The sequence below is a fragment of the Salvelinus sp. IW2-2015 genome, linkage group LG7, assembly GCF_002910315.2.
Source record: "Salvelinus sp. IW2-2015 linkage group LG7, ASM291031v2, whole genome shotgun sequence".
In the NCBI taxonomy this organism is placed as follows: Eukaryota; Metazoa; Chordata; class Actinopteri; order Salmoniformes; family Salmonidae; genus Salvelinus; species Salvelinus sp. IW2-2015.
In genome coordinates, this window is record NC_036847.1 from 21,311,951 (window position 1) to 21,335,397 (window position 23,447).

At 44.6% G+C, this 23,447-nt stretch overlaps 1 protein-coding gene across 7 annotated transcripts in view; it reads right to left on the minus strand.

Annotated features, from left to right (window-relative positions):
- The window catches only part of LOC111966582 (ankyrin repeat and SAM domain-containing protein 1A), a 118,541-nt gene that overhangs the window by 25,558 nt on the left and 69,536 nt on the right, over positions 1 to 23,447 (minus strand). For 5 of the 7 annotated variants that reach the window (XM_070444537.1, XM_023991348.2, XM_023991345.2 and 2 more), the window contains 2 exons: positions 4,043 to 4,087; positions 1,685 to 1,754 (listed from right to left, as the gene is read on the minus strand). In XM_070444537.1, coding sequence (XP_070300638.1) covers positions 1,685 to 1,754; positions 4,043 to 4,087 — 115 coding nt within the window. The remainder of the gene's footprint in view (positions 1 to 1,684; positions 1,755 to 4,042; positions 4,088 to 23,447) is intronic. The other 2 variants (XM_070444539.1, XM_070444536.1) reach the window with 1 other exon arrangement.

Genomic DNA, 23,447 nt, shown 5'->3' on the forward strand with positions numbered 1-23,447 from the left:
AGAATGCAATAACGCCAACGGTTTTCCTTTCTTTCTCTTTCTTCAATGGAACATAGCCGTCGGCTTAACGTTCAAGGCTGGTTCATCTCCCTTCTGTGACTGTAAAGAAGCAGCATGTTGTGGAGAGGAGGAGGAGAGGAGGAGGAGAGGAGGAGGAGGCTGACAGGAAAGGAGGCCATGGTTCTGGTTCACTAGTCCCCTGGTCCCTGAGTGACTATCCATCAGAGCTAAAGGACAGGCCAGCTTTACAGGAGAGTAGCAGACTGTACTGTAGGCTAACATAGGTGGTATATTCAGTGCACATAATCCTGTGACTGCACAGATATCTGTTAAAATGGGTCTACAGTAAATCCAATTCACGGAAATACACTTTGTCCCTTCCAAATTTGGCCATATTGTCCTACAGCCACAAAGGAAACGAGGGCAAAACCAGCGAGTGGGGGGTACAGTGTCGGACCCCCAGTGAAGACATTTTGGCAGAAGTGATGTACCAATCTGGGTCAGAAAACAGTGTCTGAGACAGCCTTAAACCAAGGACAGCCACAGTGTGAGCCAATGGATTCATGTCCTTACYGTAAACCTTCTACTTAGGTTACATAGAACACACTGGGAATTGTTGAAAGTCATTTCTAACAATGGCTGAATAAACTCAACTATTAATCTACATTCAAAATATGGCCATGTCCTTCACTGGTAGTAATGTAATCTCTGGTCACCCACTATTATAACAGGTCCCTCTTGTGTGCTATTCAAAGAGCCAGCTGCCACCCGGATGGTACATTTGTGTGTCCGACTCAGTCATCACTAACATCAGCCCATTCATCCCTTCCCACATACTCTCTGATTCCAAGGGGTTCGTGTTTAAATGCGGAAGACACATTTTGGTTGAATGCATTCAGACTAGGTATCCCCCTTCCCTCTATGCCGTCAGTGTGGGTATCATGATTCATGTATTTACAGTATCTTTCAGTTCCCCAGCTTTAAGCAATTCACATGGCTCAAATGACTGGTCTCCAGGGACCATTACAAAGCCCAAACAGCATACACATGAGGTGGTGGTGGTGGGTCCRCTAACAGAATGCCTAAAAGACACACACAAGCACAAATAGGATGCCAAGGCATGAACAACAATGCCAACTGAATTACATACTTTATAAAGACTAATCGACATGGCTTTGGAGAAAACAGAAAGCAGTGAAATGGAACATTCTGTAAAAAAATATATACTTGTTGAATTATCTCGGCCAAAATAGCCAGGCGTGTAATGAAAAGGTTTTACCTTATAGCACCAGGGACACATTGGTGGAATCACAGAGCACACCATTCTAACTGGGATGGAATGTATTACACAAGATGGTAAAGGAAGATAAAGARGAAAGAAATGTATTTATTCTCTTTATACCCAACAACACGCAGAACTGACTATAGGAAAGATAATACAAAGCTGGACTTTGGAAAGATGGATCATGGGAGTCTTAACCAGAAAGAGAGAGTTTCAATAGTAGACCAGGGAAATAAAAGTTGACATTAGGTTGGGATGTTCTTAAATGAAAGTGACAGGGGAAATGTAACCTGTACCATGTTCACTAAGCAGAGTAAGTAGATGCATTGCATATGTTATGATAATACTGCATGTTAAGTTACGTAAAATGCTTTGGGTCAGGGGACTGTCATCTTACAGTACCTGGGGTAGCGTACTGCTGGTCTCTGGAGAAATCGATGCCTGCGCCAATCAGRGTCATGATCTTCTCAATCTGAGGAGAGGAACAGAGCAGAGTGTCAGAGGGAAAGACAAGATGGCTGCCARACCTCTCAGCAAAAGGACAAGAGTTACCCACATGCATTGAATCCCACACTGCAGTACAGTAACCCTAAATGAACCCTTAAATAACGCGTCATCTTGCTGACCAGACTTGTCTAAGACCTGGGGGCTGACAGAAGAGAATGGGCTAACCAATACATAGAAATGTTATTAAGAATTGATCAAAAATGACTACACATCTGAGTATCATGTTACAACTTCATTTTTAGAGGGACTGCAGGGCAGTCTAATTAATTMAATTTCAACATTTCTTTCTTATGAGCCTTTGCAGCCTGCAGCCAAAACATTGTAACAATGTAGCTAGGCTCGATATCACAGCAGCAGCCAGTGAGCCATTCTTTCATTAATTKATTTACAGTACCTGATGTCAAACAGAATCAGGATTCAACAGGAAAGAACACACATTTGGTTAGAGGAAAAGAACTGGGGCTGCATATGATGTAGCTATTYTTTCCCTACTTCAGAGAACTCTGTTTCCTTCCTTCTCCTTTCTAAATATACGACAGAAATATGGCAATCGATCCAAACCCAAGAGGACTTGTTATTGATTATTCCCCAACGAAGCATGCCTCTAACACACACAGAACACACCTCCCCCATCTCATCCATCATCCAACTATAGATGATGCCCAGGTACTCTGATAAGGTATAATTCACCATGAATCAGCATAAGACCAGAAACACACACACACCTGTCCCAAACCCATCTCCCTCACACTCATTCAACAGCGAAGCAGCAGTATCAACAGGCCGTAGAGCAGAAAGATTAAAAATGTCACACACCAGACAGGCCGACCCAACATGAGAAATAGAATCCCTCATTCTACTTCCGTGGACCAAGGGCAGAGACAGACGACCAYCAAACACTGCTGTCAGAGCTGTCAGCCACTATCACAGTGTCCCCCAAACACTTCAGTCTCCACTTGCAGGAAAATGTGCTCCGTCATGAGAGACAGGCTCTATTCTTTACATGAGGCCCCTTTTCATAGTTTGGAACAGATGGTTGTTCCACATGACTGACACTTAATTCAATCAGTGATCATTTTCAAGGAGAGATGTCATTTCACACAGGAATAATTGTAGGGTTTTGATGTAAATGTCAACAGTGCTTTGCACAGTTGTAAAGAAAAAGGCTAAAACTCTAAAAGCAATGGAATTTCACTACCTAGAGCACTTTATAGTTTATGAAAAAGCCTTGTCTCTATCCAGGTGAGAGGTTAGATGCAGTMCAGAGACTAGCTATGGGCCACTCTGCGTCAGCATGTCTGATTTGACCTCTCAGCTCTACGCTGACCTTTTCTACAAGGAGCACCTGTGCGCCTAAGTTAAAAAATGTCGGCGCACGCAAAGAAATTTAGGAGCACAATGGTAAATATGTGAGATATTAAAGCTAAAATCCTTAATTTCTCTAGGCGCACTGGTGCTCCTAAATTAAAATTCCAGGTCGCAGAGGAAAATATTTAGGRGCATATGCAAGTACAATGGTCACAATGTAGAGCCCTGCCTCTGGTAGACACTGCATGCTGCTGCCTGGAGGCACTAGGAGAACAGGAAGCCTTATATAAACTCTTGTTAACAACTTAATAATACTATCTACCATTCTCAACCACTAGAACTAAAGGAAGAGATGGGAAGTAATCCCACATTATACACATCGGACCAGAATAATGAAATGTGATTGCCAGTTTCTCAGGTCAATGCACAAAGAACAGGCCTGGCCTCTATTATGTAACCTTACATTTAAAAGGAGGAGAATGAAATTGATTAGTCCCAATTCCACATGAGAGGGCTACCTTGGAAATGACTTTAACTGGATAGCTTAGTCAGTTTGACACTTGGTGAGCAGTCAGTCTATGTATATTTCCCAGCAAAAAGATTGTGGAAATTAGCGTTCAGAGTGATCACGGTTTAATCATCATGGGAAGAGGTAGCTAACAATTGGCGCAATAAAAGAAGTTGACTATGAAAGGTCAAGCAATGGAGCCTACTTAAGTAGGGGTCTTGCCTTACAGACAAAGCAGTGAACAACAGACTAAAAGGTTAGATCGTTAGAGTAACAAGAGTCTCACAAAAAGGTTATTCCCAAAAAATAACAATCGTATTCACCTCCATCAATAAGAAGGACCAAGAAGAAGAGGAAAGACACACACCAGAAAGAGAAGAGTACCACAGGACCAAAATAAACACCAACGGAGATATATGAAGGACGTGCTCTCTTACACTTTCAGAGGACTGAGGTCTCCGAGGAGGTAGTGTGGGAGGCATCTGCTGGGAGAGAGTCAGGTTGTTGTTTGGTTTTCATTTCCACATTCTAATGTTTTGGCCCAGCAGAGCAAAATGTGTGAGACCAGACCTGACTTCTTACATTTGAAGAACATTCAAAATGGAAAACATAAAACAAAATTCCATATGGCCATGACAAACATCCTCATTGAAAAGGAGAACATCCTGCATCAAGAACCGAACTGCAATTGTGAGAATACTTTGTTGATAAGCGATGCCCAGATCATTGCAGAATTACATTTTTTGTTGTTGTAAACTATGAACTAGCATCATGCAGCCATCCGGCTGATCATTTAAAGAGCTGAAGTGTGTTTTCCCTTATTCATTTTCAAAGTTAATCCTGCAAGAAAGACACTTCATTTTCATTTCGATGCACGGTGTGAAAAGATAAAAAAGAATTTGATCCATTTCCTGCTCTATCCGATCTCAAAATTTGACGTCTCCCTACACTGAGGAGCAACACACTCCAGAACCAGCCTCACCGTCACCCTAGACAAATTAGGAACTGGATGAGTCACACAGCTCTATTAGAAACACCCACACACCTCKCCATGCAGTACCATCAGAGATAGCTCTCGTTTTACTGAGGGTTTTACCCTCCAGGTGTCAAAAACGGATTGCACTTGAAGAAACGTTCAAAGTTCTTGAKATTTTCCAGATTGACTGACTTTCATGTCTTAAAGTAATGATGGACTGATCATTTCTCTTTGCTTATTTGAGCTGTTCTTGCCATAATATGGACTTGGTCATTTGCCAAATAGGGCTATGTCCTGTATACCACCCCTACCTTGTCACAACACAACTGATTGGCTCAAACAAAAAAATAAAGGGAACACTTAAACAACACAATGTAACTCCAAGTCAATCACACTTCTGTGAAATCAAACTGTCCACTTAGGAAGCAACAGCTGATTGACAATAAATTTCACATGCTGTTGTGCAAATGGAATAGACAACAGGTGGAAATTATAGGCAATTAGCAAGACACCCCCAATAAAGGAGTGGTTTTGCAGGTGGTGACCACAGACCACTTCTCAGTTCCTATGCTTCCTGGCTGATGTTTTGGTCACTTGAATGCTGGCGTGCTTTCACTCTAGTGGTAGCATGAGACGGAGTCTACAACCCACACAAGTGGCTCAGGTAGTGCAGCTCATCCAGGATGGCACATCAATGCGAGCTGTGGCAAGAAGGTTTGCTGTGTCTGTCAGCGTAGTGTCCAGAGCATGGAGGCGCTACCAGGAGACAGGCCAGTACATCAGGAGACGTGGAGGAGGCCGTAGGAGGGCAACAACCAAGCAGCAGGACCGCTACCTCCGCCTTTGTGCAAGGAGGAGCACTGCCAGAGCCCTGCAAAATGACCTCCAGCAGGCCACAAATTGGCATGTGTCTGCTCAAACGGTCAGAAACAGACTCCATGAGGGTGGTATGAGGGCCCGACGTCCACAGGTGGGGTTGTGCTTACAGCCCAACACCGTGCAGGACGTTTGGCATTTGCCAGAGAACACCAAGATTGGCAAATTCGCCACTGGCGCCCTGTGCTCTTCACAGATGAAAGCAGGTTCACACTGAGCACATGAGCACATGTGACAGACGTGACAGAACGTTCTGCTGCCTGCAACATCCTCCAGCATGACCGGTTTGGCGGTGTGTCAGTCATGGTGTGGGGTGGCATTCTTTGGGGGGCCGCACAGCCCTCCATGTGCTCGCCAGAGGTAGCCTGACTGCCATTAGGTACCGAGATGAGATCCTCAGACCCCTTGTGAGACCATATGCTGGTGCGGTTGGCCCTGGGTTCCGCCTAATGCAAGACAATGCTAGACCTCATGTGGTGCTGGAGTGTGTCAGCAGTTCCTGCAAGAGGAAGGCATTGATGCTATGGACTGGCCCGCCCGTTCCCCAGACCTGAATCCAATTGAGCACATCTGGGACATATGTCTCGCTCCATCCACCAACGCCACGTTCACCACAGACTGTCCAGGAGTTGGCGGATGCTTTAGTCCAGGTCTGGGAGGAGATCCCTCAGGAGACCATCCGCCACCTCATCAGGAGCATGCCCAGGCGTTGTAGGGAGGTCATACAGGCACGTGGAGGCCACACACACTACTGAGCCTCATTTTGACTTGCTTTTAAGGACATTACATCAAAGTTGGATCAGCCTGTAGTGTGGTTTTCCACTTTAATTTTGAGTGTGACTCCAAATCCAGACCTCCATGGGTTGATAAATTTGATTTACATTGATCATTTTTGTGTGATTTTGTTGTCAGCACATTCAACTATGTAAAGAAAAAAGTATTTAATAAGAATATTTCATTCATTCAGATCTAGGATGTGTTATTTTAGTGTTCCCTTTATTTTTTTGAGCAGTGTAGCTTACTTACTTGTGTTTTTCTTGTTTTTATTTCTCGTGTTTTTGTTCTACTTTATAGTACTACTGATATTGATTACCGCATTGTTGGGAAAGAGCTTGTAAGAAASGCATTTCACTGTACTTGTGCACGTGACAATAACTTGAAACTTGCTCACCAACAGAAATGAACATAGCATAACAAGCATAAACACATTTTAATCTGTAAAAACATGCGGCAGGTTGCAAATGGGACTTCTATGACAGCAAGCGACAAGCTGGCTGGCACGCTGGCTGACTCATTCAGGTAGCCTAATTTGAAACAGATGTGACTAAACTACCTTTCCCATCACCATCTGCTGGTTCTCCATATCGTTCTTAACTGGCAGCCTCCATACTGTCTCTCCTCTCTGTGTGCTCACTACGGATGAGGCACATGCATGCTCAAAAGAAAGGGGACAAGAGGGTTTAGCCTGAACCATCTGTGGAATAGGGGGGTTCACTGAGCTTTTTGATCCCACTCTTTTCTCTCTGCCCCTCCCTCCTCATTAACTAGTCCCCTCCATGGCACTGGCACTGTTCTCTTTACAATGAAAACACCATGGAATGACAGATCCCTCCCCCATTATAGATAGATAGGCTATGTACAGTGCCTTCGAAAAGTATTCAGACCCCTTGACTTTTTCCACATTTTGTTACGTTACAGCCGTATTCTAAAATGTATTAAAAATTGTTTTATTTACCCTCATCAATCTACACACAAAAACGGAAATATCACATTTCTATAAGAATTCAGACCCTTTAATCAGTACTTTGTTGAAGTGCATTGGGAGCGATTACAGCCTTGAGTCTTCTTGGGTATGACGCTACACGCTTGACACACCTATAGTTGGGGAGTTTCTCCCATTCTTCTCTGCAGATCCTCTCAAGCTCTGTCAGGTTGGATGGGGAGCGTTGCTGCACAGCTATTTTCATGTCTCTCCAGAGATGTTCGATCGGGTTCAAGTCTGGACTCTGGCTGGGCCACTCAAGGACATTCAGACTTGTCCCAAAGCCACTCATGCATTGTCTTGGCTGTGTGCTTATGGTCGTTGTCCTGTTGGAAGGTGAACCTTCGCCCCGGTCTGAGGTCCTGAGCACTGTGGAGCAGGTTTTCATCAAGGATCTCTCTGTACTTTGCTCCGTTCATCTTTGCCTCGATCTTGACTAGTCTCCCAGTCCCTTCCGCTGAAAAACATCCCTACAGCATGATGCTGCCACCACCATGCTTCACCGTAGGAATGGTGCCAGGTTTCCTCCAGATGTGACACTTAGCATTCAGGACAAAAAGTTCAATCTTGGTTTCATCAGACCAGAGAATCTTGTTTCTCATGGTCTAAGAGTCTTTAGGTGCCTTTTGGCAAACTCCAAGAGTGCTGCAGAGATGGTTGTCCTTCTGGAAGATTCTCCCATCTCCACAGAGGAACTCTGGAGCTCTGTCAGAGTGACCATCGGGTTCTTGGTCACCTCCCTGACCAAGGCCCGTCTCCTCCGATTGCTCAGTTTGGCCGGGCGGACAGCTCTAGGAAGAGTCTTGGTGGTTCCAAACTTCTTACATTTAAGAATGATGGAGGCCACTGTGTTCTTCAGAAATGTTTTGTTCAATCAATTGAATTTACCAAAGCTGGACTCCAATCAAGTTGTAGAAACATCTCAAMGATGATCAATGGAAACAGGTTGCACCTGATCTCAATTTCGAGTCTCATAGCAAGGGGTCTGAATACTTACGTAAATAAGGTATTTATGTTTTCTAAAAACCTGTTTTCATTTGTCATTATGGGGTATTGTGTTTAGATTGCTGAGGATTGTTTTTAATTTAATCAATTTTAGAATAAGGCTGTAACATTTGGAAAAAGGGGTCTGAATACTTTCAGAATGTGTGTTAGACACTCATGAGCAGGGATGTTTCTTTTCAAACAGGACAGGTTTATTATATAGAACTCTCTCGGGGTGGAGGAGCGTTGGGAATGAGAAGGAAATAAAATWATTTGAGAACAATGGATGTCCTAACCATAAATCATGCTGAATAAAAGACAAAAAGGTCAATAAGGATACCTTCCTGAATACTGGTATTCTCATAGGATGAGGACATTATTATCTAAATATCTATTTATAGCTTATGTAAAATATAATTTAGCTCACTCTAGTGTCCATAAATGACATTGCATTGCTTCCCTTCCAAACCTGATGTTGCAATTAAACGGAGAGATTGATGAGTTGGGACAATTATCACCCTGTGGAGGAATGCTAGGTCTCCTGTAAAGTGGTTACACAAAGCTCTAAGTGTGGCCTGCCCAGATAAAGATGCCAGGACTGTGGCTTCATTCAGATCTATAGGCTCTCTGTTTGCCTGCAGAATAAAACCCTTGAGTGTCATCAGTTCCCAGTAATGAGCAGTTTTGGACAATACAGCCCAGCCAGCATCCTCTGTCTGTCTGAGTGGCTGTGCTATACGCTGCTGTCTGGTAATCTGGCTAGGAGCTGTGGCTCTCAGGGGAAAGAGAGTAATGCTAGAGTAATGTTATGCTACATTCTTTCATGGAGGAGATGTCTGGATTCTATCTCCCCCTCCAGAACCTGACTGCCAAACCCTGTACCTCTCTGTAATGGTCTACCAGCCTGTGACTCAGGACAATACCCTGAATACACCTCCTTAGAGCACATGGGACCCGAAAGGTGCCAATAGGAAGAAATGATTGATTACTGTACATCACACAGCTGTATACACACACACCAAGCTGTGCTCCGACACACACACACACACACACACACACACACACACACACACACACACACACACACACACACACACACACAACACACACACACACACACACACACACACACACACACACACACACACACACACACACACACACACACACACACACAATGCAGTGCTAGCACCATTCAACCTTGATATTTTGGCACCCCTCATCCAACATAAGAATCAGCTTTCAAGGCTGCAGTTGGCTGGCTGTGACAGACAGGTCTAATATACTGTGAGACTAAGTAAATACATCCTGATCTGAGCAGAGGATATAACGGCCTGGTGGTTCCTCAAGGTACGGCCTATAGGCCTACATACACAGCCAAGGAAGCTTCTCACTGGGATAGATACTCATAACCAAACACAGAGCTGAGACAAGAGAGAAGGTTTTAATCCATATATAGGTCCTAGAGACACATCCATTGTGAGAGGGGCTCTAGTGTCTATGGGCACCATCAACCTGATAGGATGAGAAGAGGTCAGAGGTCAGGGGGGTGTTAAAGGTCAACAGCTGAGGAGGGAGTGGGTTAGCTACCAGGTGGGGTTGGGGTCAGAGTGATGTAGATAAAAAATTCAGAAAGATGGAGGGAGATGGAAATGGAGAGAGAGTGATAGAGAGAGAGACAAAGACAGAGAGAGCCCTTAGGCACCGAGACCCAGGGCCAGCTGGCAGAGTGTGTTGGAGGTAAAATAAAGGTCTTCCACATGGAAAGCGTGCCCAGACCAAGGAGCCGAGCCTCACATTGGCAAGCTAGCACCGAGAGCAGGGCCTGGAGAGGCCATTCAAAGGGCCTAAACACTAACACAACACCCTTTGAACAGGTGCCACGGGATCTACACTGACACTGGTACACAGCACAATCAATAGTCTTCACCAAATGCCCCAGAGTGACCCTCCATTGGTCACCCCAGGCGATGACACACCACACAGAGTTTGGTTTGATTCCAGCAGCAGGTCCTAACCCACAGCATGGGGATTTACCGCTCTTATTTCTACAGGGTCTCTAGCCATCTCCTCTCTCAGAGGGAGAATCTGTGAAAAGAGCTTAACCCTCTCCAAACAAACAGAGTGCTAACAGATACAGAAAAAGATCATAGCAACATTGATATACTCTCAAAAAACAGCCTGTGGAGTTTAAAAATGCCACAGTAGATTAGGCAGAAGRCTTGATCAATGAGGTTGGCTAAAGTAGGAAAACATCCTTGGCTTAGTTAAGATGGAAAAGAAAATGTTACAATATTATTAATATTAATGAAAAAAAAAGAGGTAGGCTACAAAATAATTTCTATGAATGGAAAATTGAAAGACACTGTGTAAAGAGAATCAATATACTCACAAAAGCTGGCTTCATAGTGGCCATGGGATCCGTGGGGAGCAGGACAAAAAATGAAGCAAAAGTGAAGTGGGCTGTTAGATGACTACCCTTTCTTCTCAGTCTCTGTCTATGCGTCGCCCTCCCGCTCTCTTTCTTCTTCTCTCTCTATCCCCTCCCATCTGTGGGTCTACTCTAACTGGCCCACACAATGTATCCCCTGGATTGTCATGTTCAGTATGATCCTAAGACTGAGACAAACCTGCATTAGCATGGGCATTAAACACACACACCGTAACACACACAAACACTTAAATGCAGAAGCGCAGGCCAAGACCTCATGCAAGTCAAATCTCCTCGTCTGTAAAGGCAGGCTGTGTGTGTAAAGAGAAGAGGGTGTTAGAATAGGAGGAGTTAGCAGACCCAGACACACAATGAAATAGCTTTTTTTGGTGCCCTGGGACCCCCTCGTCCACACGCTGTCACACAGCTCAGTAGAGTGTTCCAGAGCAGCCAGCCGTGACCAGCAAGATGGCTGCCCGCAGCCAGGCTGGCTGCTCCTCACAGCAACAGTAGGGAGGGAGAGACTTTAAAAACTGACCTATTTACAGAGGATATTCACAGGCTTCTAAATAACTAAAACAAAGGATGGGGAAAGTTAGAAAACATACTTATGCTTAATATTGCTTTCATTTGTTAAACATTCCATCACTGATGCAGACCGAGTACTTGAGATTTTCTTGAAAACAGTGTGAGAACAGAGTTTCAGCAAAGAGCAATTTCTCAAGCTAAGAAGCAATTTGTTTATTTTGGGCCATTTTAWTTGAAAACAATCACAGTAAGGTATTTAATTCTTACCCAGAAATTATTTGATGTTGAGATAAAAACGCCTGCATTAGACCTTTAAGAAAACTATCCAATGGGTGATGAGTTAGGTATAATGTAACCCAGGGCAACCCCTCCTGGGTGACTGAGTATTACAGCCCTATTAACTATTCAATAGACAACAAAAAATACGAAATAGAAAAGTCATGAAAACGAGGACATAAAAAAAATCTGAAAATGAACTTTTTCTTGCCAAAGGAAAGAACTTGCATACCGTACTCTCTCTTACACACACATATGCATCACGGACAGGCTACATGCTAATCCGAGTGATGCGTTGAAAGGCAACGTTCGGCTGTTATCTTGAACAATGCAGCTCAGGGTTTCTGCATTAGCATTCACCTCGGCTAGGTTGTTGAGCAAACTGTCAACTCTCCGGGCTGCTACACTGCAATAAGTGATCCTACCTGACCAGCTGACAACCTTCAGGCTCAGGGGGTGGACAGAGAGAGCGACAGGGAGCCTGTGAATACAGACAAGGCGGCAATAATGGGCGTTGTAGGAACTGAGATCTCTGGTAACCGTCAAACCTTTACATGAAAGGTGTGTGAAGAAAAACAGAGTCTTTTAAACGTTCAAATATGAAGCAATGCTGCCACTACTCATAGGAGGTACAAGTACTCAAAACAGGTCAGGGTACTCAAGAGGTTGCAGTACGTAAATGAAGCCATTACCCTGAACACAACAGAAGGTCTCCTCGTACCTACTTAGATTCCGTCACACAGGAACACAACTCCACCTCAAATCAAATCAAAGTTTAATTGTCACGTGCACCGAATACAAGGTGTAGACCTTACAGTGAAATGGTTACTTACAAGCCCTAACCAACAGTGCAATTTGAAAGTAAAAAATAGGTATTAGGTAAACAATAGATAAGTAAAGAAATACAAAAAAACTGTGAAATGACAGTGAAAATAACAGTAGCGAGGCTATATACAGGTGTGGGGGCACCGGTTAGTTGGGCTAATTGAGGTAATATGTACATGTACACTACCGTTCAAAAGTTTGGGGTCACTTTGAAAGAAAATTTAAAAAAATGTTAATAAAAAAACATTGATCAGATATACAGTGTAGACATTGTTAATGTTGTAAATGACTATTGTAGCTGGAAACAACAGATTTTTAATGGAATATCTACATAGGCGTACAGAGGCCCATTATCAGCAACCATCATTTCTGTGTTCCAATGGCACGTTGTGTTAGCTAATCCAAGTTTATAATTTTAAAAGGCTAATTGATCATTAGAAAACCCTTTTGCTATTATGTTAGCACAGTTGAAAACTGTTGTTCTGATTAAAGAAGCAATACAACTGGCCTTCTTTAGACTAGTTYAGTATCTGGAGCGTCAGCATTTGTTGGTTCGATTACATGCTCAAAATGGCCAGAAACAAAGCACTTTCTTCTGAAACTCGTCAGTCTATTCTTGTTCTGAGAAATGAAGGCTATTCCATGCGAGAAATTGCCAATTGAACAGCGCAAACTGGCTCTAACCAGAATAGAAAGATGAGCTGGAGGCCCCGGTGCACAACTGAGCAAGAGGACAAGTACATTAGAGTGACTAGTTTGAGAAACAGATGCCTCACAAGTCCTCAACTGGCAGCTTCATTAAATAGTACCCGCAAAACACCAGTCTCAACGTCAACAGTGAAGAGGCGACTCCGGGATGCTGGCCTTCTAGGCAGAGTTGCAAAGAAAAGGCCTCATCTCAGACTTGCCAATAAAAATAAAAGATTACAATGCAAATAGTCCGGGTAGCTATTTGATTACCTGTTCAGGAGTCTTATGGCTTGGGGGTAAAAGCTGTTGAGAAGCCTTTTGGTCCTAGACTAAGTGCTCCGGTACCGCTTGCCATGCGGTAGCAGAGAGAACAGTCTATGACTGGGGTGGCTGGGGTCTTTGACAATTRTTTGGGCCTTCCTCTGATGCCTGGTGTAGAGGTCCTGGGTGGTAGGCAGCTTAGCCCCAGTGATGTACTGGGCCGTACGCACTACCCTCTGTAGTGTCTTGTGGTCAGAGGCCGAGCAGTTGCCGTACCAGGCAGTGATGCAACCAGTTAGGATGCTCTCGATGTTGCAGCTGTAGAACCTTTTGAGGATCCAAGATGGCGTAGCAGTCGGATGTGTCTTTGTCCTGTCTTGTCCCGTGTAAATAGTATTCGTATTTTTCGTATACATTTCGTATACATTTCGTATTTATTTTAATTTCACTTTCCATCTAGGAACTGAATATACATTCCTACATTCCGCCTCACCCAATGTGGTACGGACCTGCTATTTTTTTTATATACTTTAGAACCGTAACCCCAATCAGAAGCTAGCCAGATAACTAGCTACTAGCTAGTAGTCAGTTAGCCACTGCTGCGGTCTTCGCCCTTAACTCGGACACAGCCAGCTTCAATACCGGGCCAATACCTGCCAGTCTGCAAGGCGCGATATCAACCCAGAACATATAGGACTGCTTTTTCTCTACCACATCACCGGATTCCTGACGCAAGCTCTGGACAATTACACCGTATTATCACAGCTAGCTAGCTGCAACCGAGTGGCTACTACTGGCTAACACCTCTGTCCCGAAGCAAGCACCAGTTAGCCTTGAGCTAGCCTCGAGCTAGGCCCATCTGCCGGCTAGCCGAAGAGGTCTACCAGCTAGCGCAGTTAGCGCCACTGCCACGAAGCTAGCACCAGTTAGCAAACACAATTCTACAATTCACAACCTCTCTTTCGCCATTCGGCTTGGATTCTCTGGATTCTCTGTCGACACGAACACGTCTGAGCAGACCCCCTCCGTCTGAGCAGACCACCCCCCGGGCTACTAACTTTAAACGCCGCGTGCTAGCTTAGTGGAGGCCTCTCTGCTCCATCTACGGCTGCCCCTGGACACTATGATCACTTGGCTACATAGCTGATGCATGCTTGACTGTCCATTAATTCACGGTACTCCATTCTGTTTATTTGTGTTTTATCTGTCGGCTCTGTGCTTTAACTCAGGATCTGGTGTGTAGTTAATCCGACCCTCTCTGCCTAGTCGTCGCCATTTTTACCTGTTGTTGCTGTGTTAGACTAGCACCCTGTTATTGCTGCTGTTATCTTACCTGTTGTTTTAGCTAGCTCTCCCAATCAAGACCTGCAATCACTTTATGCCTTATTGTATGTCTCTCTCAAATATCAATATGCCTTGCATACTGTTGTTCAGGCTAGCTATCATTATCATTGTTTTGGTTTGCAATGGACCCTGTAGTTCCACTCTCCGTACCTCTGATACCCCTTTGTCCCACCCCCCACACATGCGGTGACCTCACCCATTGAGACCAGCATGTCCAGAGATACAACCTCTCTTATCATCACCCAGTGCCTGGGCTGCCTCCGCTGTACCCGCGCCCCTCCATACCCCTGTCTGCACATTATGCCCAGAATCTATTCTACCACGCCCATAATCTGCTCCTTTTATTCTTTGTCCCCAACGCTCTAGGCGACCAGTTTTGATAGCCTTTAGCCGCACCCTCATCCTACTACTCCTCTGTTCCTCGGGTGATGTGGAGGTAAACCCAGGCCCTGCATGTCCCCAGTCACCCTCATTGTTGACTTCTGTGATCGAAAAGCCTTGGCCTCATGCATGTCAACATCAGAAGCCTCCTCCCTAAGTTTGCCTTACTCACCGCTTTAGCACACTCTGCCAATCCTGATGTCCTTGCCGTGTCCGAATCCTGGCTTAGGAAGGCCACCAAAAATTCTGAGATTTCCATACCCAACTATAACACTTTCCGTCAAGATAGAACTGCCAAAGGGGGAGGAGTTGCAATCTACTGCAGAGATAGCCTGCAAAGTTCTGTCATACTTTCCAGTCTATGCCCAAACAGTTCGAACTTCTAATTTTAAAAATTAATCTCTCCAGAAATAAGTCTCTCTACTGTTGCCGCCTGCTACCGACCCCCCTCAGCTCCCAGCTGTGCCCTGGACACCATCTGTGAATTGATCGCTCCCCATCTAGCTTCAGAGTTTGTTCTGTTAGGTGACCTAAACTGGGATATGCTTAACACCCCGGCAGTCCTACAATCCAAGCTTGATGCCCTCAATCTCACACAAATCATCAAGGAACCCACCAGGTACAACCCCAAATCCGTAAACATGGGCACCCTAATAGACATTATCCTGACCAACCTGCCCCCAAATACACCTCTGCTGTCTTCAATCAAGATCTCAGCGATCACTGCCTCATTGCCTGTATCCGCCACGGGTCCGCGGTCAAACGACCACCCCTCATCACTGTCAAACGCTCCCTAAAACACTTCTGCGAGCAGGCCTTTCTAATCGACCTGGCCCGGGTACCCTGGAAGGATATTGACCTCATCCCGTCAGTTGAGGATGCCTGGTCATTCTTTAAATGTTACTTCCTCACCATATTAGACAAGCATGCTCCGTTCAAAAAATGCAGAACCAAGAACAGATATAGCCCTTGGTTCACTCCAGATCTGACTGCCCTCGACCAGCACAAAAACATCCTGTGGCGAACTGCAATAGCATCGAAGAGCCCCCGCGATATGCAACTGTTCAGGGAAGTCAGGAACCAATACACGCAGTCAGTCAGGAAAGCAAAGGCCAGCTTTTTCAAGCAGAAATTCGCATCCTGTAGCTCTAACTCCAAAAAGTTCTGGGATACTGTAAAGTCCATGGAGAACAAGAGCACCTCCCCCAGCTGCCCACTGCACTGAAGCTAGGTAACACGGTCACCACCGATAAATCCGTGATAATCGAAGACTTCAACAAGCATTTCTCAATGGCTGGCCATGCCTTCCTCCTGGCGACTCCAACCTTGGCCAACAGCCCCGCCCCCCCCGCTGCTACTCGCCCAAGCCTCCCCAGCTTCTCCTTTACCCAAATCCAGATAGCAGATGTTCTGAAAGAGCTGGAAAACCTGGACCCATACAAATCAGCTGGGCTTGACAATCTGGACCCCCTATTTCTGAAACTGTCCGCCGCCATTGTCGCACCCCCTATTACCAGCCTGTTCAACCTCTCCTTCGTATCATCTGAGATCCCCAAGGATTGGAAAGCTGCCGCGGTCATCCCCTCTTCAAAGGGGGAGACACCCTGGACCCAAACTGTTACAGACCTATATCCATCCTGCCCTGCCTATCTAAGGTCTTCGAAAGCCAAGTCAACAAACAGATCACTGACCATCTCGAATCCCACCGTACCTTCTCCGCTGTGCAATCCGGTTTCTGAGCCGGTCACGGGTGCACCTCAGCCACGCTCAAGGTACTAAACGATATCATAACCGCCATCGATAAAAGACATTACTGTGCAGCCGTCTTCATCGACCTGGCCAAGGCTTTCGACTCTGTCAATCACCATATTCTTATCGGCAGACTCAGTAGCCTCGGTTTTTCTAATGACTGCCTTGCCTGGTTCACCAACTACTTTGCAGACAGAGTTCAGTGTGTCAAATCGGAGGGATGTTGTCCGGTCCTCTGGCAGTCTCTATGGGGGTACCACAGGGTCAATTCTCGGGCCGACTCTTTTCTCTGTATACATCAATGATGTTGCTCTTGCTGCGGCGATTCCCTGATCCACCTCTACGCAGACGACACCATTCTATATACTTCCGGCCCTTCCTTGGACACTGTGCTATCTAACCTCCAAACGAGCTTCAATGCCATACAACACTCCTTCCGTGGCCTCCAACTGCTCTTAAACGCTAGTAAACCAAATGCATGCTTTTCAACCGTTCGCTGCCTGCACCCGCACGCCCGACTAGCATCACCACCCTGGACGGTTCCGACCTAGAATATGTGGACATCATAAGTACCTAGGTGTCTGGCTAGACTGCAAACTCTCCTTCCAGACTCATATCAAACATCTCCAATCCAAAATCAAATCAAGAATCGGCTTTCAATTCCGCAACAAAGCCTCCTTCACTCACGCCGCCAAACTTACCCTAGTAAAACTGACTATCCTACCGATCCTCGACTTCGGCGATGTCTCTACAAAATAGCTTCCAACACTCTACTCAGCAAACTGGATGCAGTTTATCACAGTGCCATTCGTTTTGTTACTAAAGCACCTTATACAACCCACCACTGCGACCTGTATGCCCTAGTCGGCTGGCCCTCGCTACATGTTCGTCGTCAGACCCACTGGCTCCAGGTCATCTACAAGGCTATGCTAGGTAAAGTGCCGCCTTATCTCAGTTCACTGGTCACGATGGCTACACCCACCCGCAGCACGCGCTCCAGCAGGGTATCTCACTGATCATCCCTAAAGCTAAAACCTCATTTGGACGCTTTCCTTCCAGTTCTCTGCTGCCTGCGACTGGAACGAATTGCAAAAATCTCTGAAGTTGGAGACTTTTATCTCCCTCAACAACTTTAAAATCTGCTATCCGAGCAGCTAACCGATCGCTGCAGCTGTACTAGTCCATCTGTAAACTACCCACCCAATTTACCTACCTCACCCCCATACTGCTTTTATTTACTTTTTCTTGCTCTTTTGCACACCAGTATCTCTTCTTGCACATGATCATCTGATGATTTATCACTCCAGTGTTAATCTGCTAAATTGTAATTATTCGATTTATTGCCTACCTCATGCCTTTTGCACACATTGTATATAGATTCTCTTTCTTTCTACCATGTTATTGACTTGTTTATGTTTACTCCATGTGTAACTCTGTGTTGTCTGTCACACTGCTATGCTTTATCTTGGCCAGGTCGCAGTTGCAAATGAGAACTTGTTCTCAACTAGCCTACCTGGTTAAATAAAGGTGAAATAAATAAAATAAAAAATAAAAATCTCAGGACCCATGCCAAATCTTTTTAGCTTCCTGAGGGGGAATAGGTTTTGTCGTGCCCTCTTCACGACTGTCTTGGTGTGTTTAGACCATTATAGTTTGTTGGTGGTGTGGACAGAAAGGAACTTGAAGCTCTCAACCTGCTCTACTACAGCCCCATCAATGAGAATGGGGGCGTGCTAGGTCCTCCTTTTCCTGTAGGCCACAATCATCTCCTTTATCTTGATTACGTTGAGGGATAGGTTGTTATTCTAACACCACCCGGCCAGGTCTCTGACCTCTTACACTGTTGTGTCGTCTAGAAACTTAATGATGGTGTTGGAGTCGTGCCTGGCCATGCAGCCGTGGGTGAACCGGGAGTACAGGAGGGGACTGAGCACGCACCCCTGAGGGCTCCGGTGTGTGAGAACAGCGTGGCAGATGTGTTGCTACCTACCCTCACCACCTGGGGAGGCCCATCAGAAAGTCCAGGATCCAGTTGCAGACGGAGGTGTTTAGTCCCAGGATCTTTAGGTGCTCTGTGACTAGATCCTGCCACAGGCAAGGGAACACTAGTCTCCAAGCGGATAACCCWCTTCTTTCCTTTGCTGCTTAGGTTCAACTCCTACATTACGCAACCAGATCCATTGAGGCTATTCTCATTGACCGACATTTAAGGAGAGCAGTGTAACGAGATTTCAATTTACACAAAATGTTCAGTTTACATTTCATCCTTGCCTTACCTTTTCGTTGTGATTGGCAACGTGACATTCTTATTAAGGTCAGTCAATTCAGATCTAAATATCTAARTGTAGAGAATAGACATACACTGTATAATAAGGGAGAGCCGACCAGGAAATAACATCTGCAGGATTATAGCTGGTGCTGCTCTGATCAGTAGGGAGCTGCTGTGGTGTGGCGTCTCCTCTTCCTATCGCCACACAACTGCATCATGACTTAATCCACAGGCAGCCTCTAGGAAAGGCTAAATCCCATCTTCCAGCTCCAGGACTTCATGAGGTCAGGTGTTCAATCAAGCTGTGGGTGATTACWGCGTACAGAGTCGGATCTGGCTCCTGTGTCACTCATAATGTAGGCTAGTCCCAGTAGCTACAGTATCGTTAGGAGGGTATAAAGTATCGTCATATTGCTGAACGTTTCAGCAGGGGAACTAAAGATTCAAGTCGGCAAGCTGTTCCAGTCTGGTGACCCCATTATCCACTTGGGACCAAATGCTCTACAACAGAGAGAAGAACCACACTGATAATACTAACACTGTGCCTGCAGGAGGGGACTGGAATGACAGAGCACTTTGAAGTAATGGGACCAAGTTCATTCTGTGCAACTTCTAATAAACTGTTTTTGATTTGAAGTAATTTGATATTGGAAAACGATGTACCTATTTAGAAGGTGAATGACCTTGACGATGGCTGTGACACAGGCGCATTCATGAAGTTCACAGCATAACATTTGAACAGTAGCTTCATGAAAGTAATTTAACTGGTGATTGAATACGTTTAATATGTCTTACAGTTGTACAAACAGAATGTTATGACTGGAGTCTCGATACAAAAGTGAAACAGTCTGTTCTCTTCAGTTTATCTTCCCCTCCTCCCTCTCCCATTGTCAGAGTGTAATAGTCAGCACAGCAGCCCCCCCCCACATAGTCTACTTGAAGAGAACAATGATGAATGATGAGACATCAAAGCCGAACAAACGGCATACTATTAAGACATGCTATAGATGGAAGGAAAGTAGTCTAGAAATCTACCGGGTCAAAACGTTTCACTGCAATAGTGAAGGTGTAAACTTGTCAGTAGAAAGCCTAAYCAGTATATTTGACCTTTCAACTTCCCTACCAAATCAAAACATTTCTATGCAGACAATCTAAGAAAATTAACAACAATTACAAATGGTTAGATGAAGAATGCAAAAATCTAAGAAATAAATTGAGAAACCTGTCCAACCAAAAACACAGACTTGAGCCTACGCCTTCACTATGGTGAAACACTAAAACAGTACAGAAATACACTAAGAAAAAAAGAAACCAGAAACCAGCCCAATGTAATTGAAGAATCCATAGAATTTAACAATTTCTGTGAAAACTGGAACACACTAAACATACAACAACATGAAGACCTATCTATCCAAAATGGAGATGTATGGATAACCCACTTCTCTATTCTTTTTCGCCCTATAACAAAGACCAAACAGCAAAAACATACACATGATCAATTACAAATCTTAGAATCAGCTATTAAAAAGACTACCAGAGCCCACTGGCCTCTCCAATTACATTGAATGAACTACAGGACAAAATACAAACCSTCCAACCCAAAAAGGTCTGTGGTGTTGATAGTAGGGATGCACAATATACCGGTAAGCATATCGGAATCAGCCGATATTAGCTAAAAATGGCAACATCGGCCTGATGTCTAGTTTAACGGCGATGTGTAAAACCGATGTCAAAGCTGACGTACATACCTACCTCTATTACGTAGGTAGATGACGTAATGACCCCACAAAAAATATAGCGCTACACGCAACACAGCATTCCTAACCTAGCCCACAATGTCTGCTGTGTGGATCGAGCAGTCAACAAGTCGAGCAGTCATTTGAAAGAGTAAGAAAATTACAGCGAGATAACTCAAAGGTGAAACACCAAGATAATGGAATTCATTGCCCTTGACACTCAACCGTTCTCTGTCGTGGGTGATGTTAGCTTTCGCCGACGGGGCGAGCACTGGTACACACTACCAAGTAGGCGCTATTTATCATATGTTGCCCTACCGGAGTTACTCAGTATTTSTCAGTATTTCTGAAACTCACATCCATGAGCTAACGTTACTTGCTATGGGCGTCACTGCTATTAGCTTCACGACGGACATGTGGACCAGCGATGTCAGCCCCATGAGCATTATTAGTCTGACAGCACAGTGGGTCCACGAGGATTTCCTACTGAGGAAAGCCGTATTGCATGCTCAAGAATGTGCTGGTTCTCATAACGCTGCTGCCATTTCAATGGCATTTGAGAACATGTTTGAAACTTGTAAACATGAACACTCCTAGCTCCATTCAAACATCTGACTGGAGAAATAAGCTCAACTGCGTCTGCAGCAGACGTGATACCCTCTGTCATGTCATTGAAACGCCTGCTCAACAAAACTGRCYACACAGACCGTTGGGTTAACTTGGAAATGTACTCTACTAGAGACTGTGAACAAGCGATTCCATGGCATTTTCTCTGAGCCTCTACTGTGTCGCCACCATGCTCAATGCTAGGTACAAGGACCGCTACTTCACTGTACTAGAATGCTTAAAAGGCTGCTCAAACTTTAAATATGGGTATCGGCCAAAAATGTAATATCGGTGCATCCCTAGTTGATGGTATCCAAATTGAACTAAAATATACAGACCACAAATTCCAATTGGCTATACTTAAYCTCTTTAACATCATGCTCAGATCTGGCTGATCACCCAAATCCCAAAAAGCGGAGAGAWATTTGACCATGAGATCAACAGCAACCTTGGGAAAATCCTCTGCAGTAACAGCAGACACGTACATTTCCTGAGCAAATGTCAAATTGGCTTTATTAACACATTTCTGTACGGCAGACCACATATTTCACCCTGCACACCCTAATTAACAAACAAACAAAACAAATGCAAAGTCTTCTCATGCTTTGTTGATTTCAAAAAAGCTTTTGACTCTATTTGGAATAAGGATCTGCCTGCTATATACATTGATGGAAAGTGGTGCTGAGGAAAAACCTTAAATCCATGTACACAAATAACAAGTGGTGCAGTTAAAAATGGGCAGAAAATGCAGATTTCATTCCTCAGTGTCGTGGGGTGAGACAGGGATGTAGCTTGAGCCGCAGCCTCTTCAACATACAGTATATATCAACAAATTGGCGAGGGCACTAGAACAGTCTGCAGGCACCCAGTCTCACCCAACTAGAATCTGAGGTCAAATGTCTACTGTTAGATGAAGATCTGCTGCTTTCATCTCCAAACAAGGAGGGCCTACATTAGCACGTTGATCTTCTGCACAGATTCTGTCCGACCTGGGCCTTGACAGTGAATCTCAGTAAGACAAAATGAATGGTGTTCCAAAAAAGGTCCAGTTGCCAGGACAACAAATACAAATTCCACCTAGACACCCGTTGCCCTAGAGAACACAAAAAAACTATACCTACCTCAGCCTAAACATCAGCGCCACAGGTAACTTCCACAAAGCTGTGAACAATCTGAGAGACAAGGCAAGAAGGGCCTATGCCATCAAAAGGAACATAAAATCCAACATCCCAATTAGGATCTGGCAACAAACAAAAATGATAGAATCAGTTGTAGAACCCATTGCCCTCGACAGTTGTGAGGTCTGGGGACCCCTCGACAGTTGTGAGGTCTGGGGACCGCTCAACAACCAAGAATTCACAAAATGGGACAAACGCCAAATTGAGACTCTGCATGTGGAATTCTGGAAAAACATGCTCTGTGTACAACAGAGAAACACCAAATAATGAATGCAGAGCAGAATTGGGACGATACCAGCTAATTATCAAAATCCAGAAAAGACAATCACCTAAAAGATCAGCGATTCCCAAACCTTCCATAACAAAGCCCTCACCTACAGAAAGATGAACCTGGAGAAGAGCTCCCTCAGCAAGCTGGTCCTGGGGCTCTGTTCACGAACACAAACASACCCCACAGAGCCCCAGGACAGCAACACAATACGACAGATGGAATACCACAGATGGAATACCACAGAGTGGTATTTGTTTTCCCTTTCGTACTTCAACTATTTGCACATTGTTATAACACTGCACATAGACAATAATATAACATTTGAAATGTCTCTATTATTTTAAAACTTTTCGCTGTTAATTTGATTGTTTATTATCTATTCCACTTGCTTTAGCAATATAAACATGTTTCCCATGCCAATAAATGGTATATAAATAAATACATTCCCTTTGCATTGAATGTAATAGCCTTTTGTAGATAAAATAGCTGAGTGTGTTGAGGAGAGGCATCAATGGCTCAAATAAACAGGCTATTGAGATAATGATCTGTGGTTCAGTTCCTTGAGTGGTGGTGCGTGTCACACTCACTGACTGTCCCTCCACTTCCTCTCTACAGCTGTCATCACAACTATACTACTGGGACTGAGTCTGAGCTATGTGTCTGAAGTGACACCCTATTCCCTAGGCCTATACAGAGCCT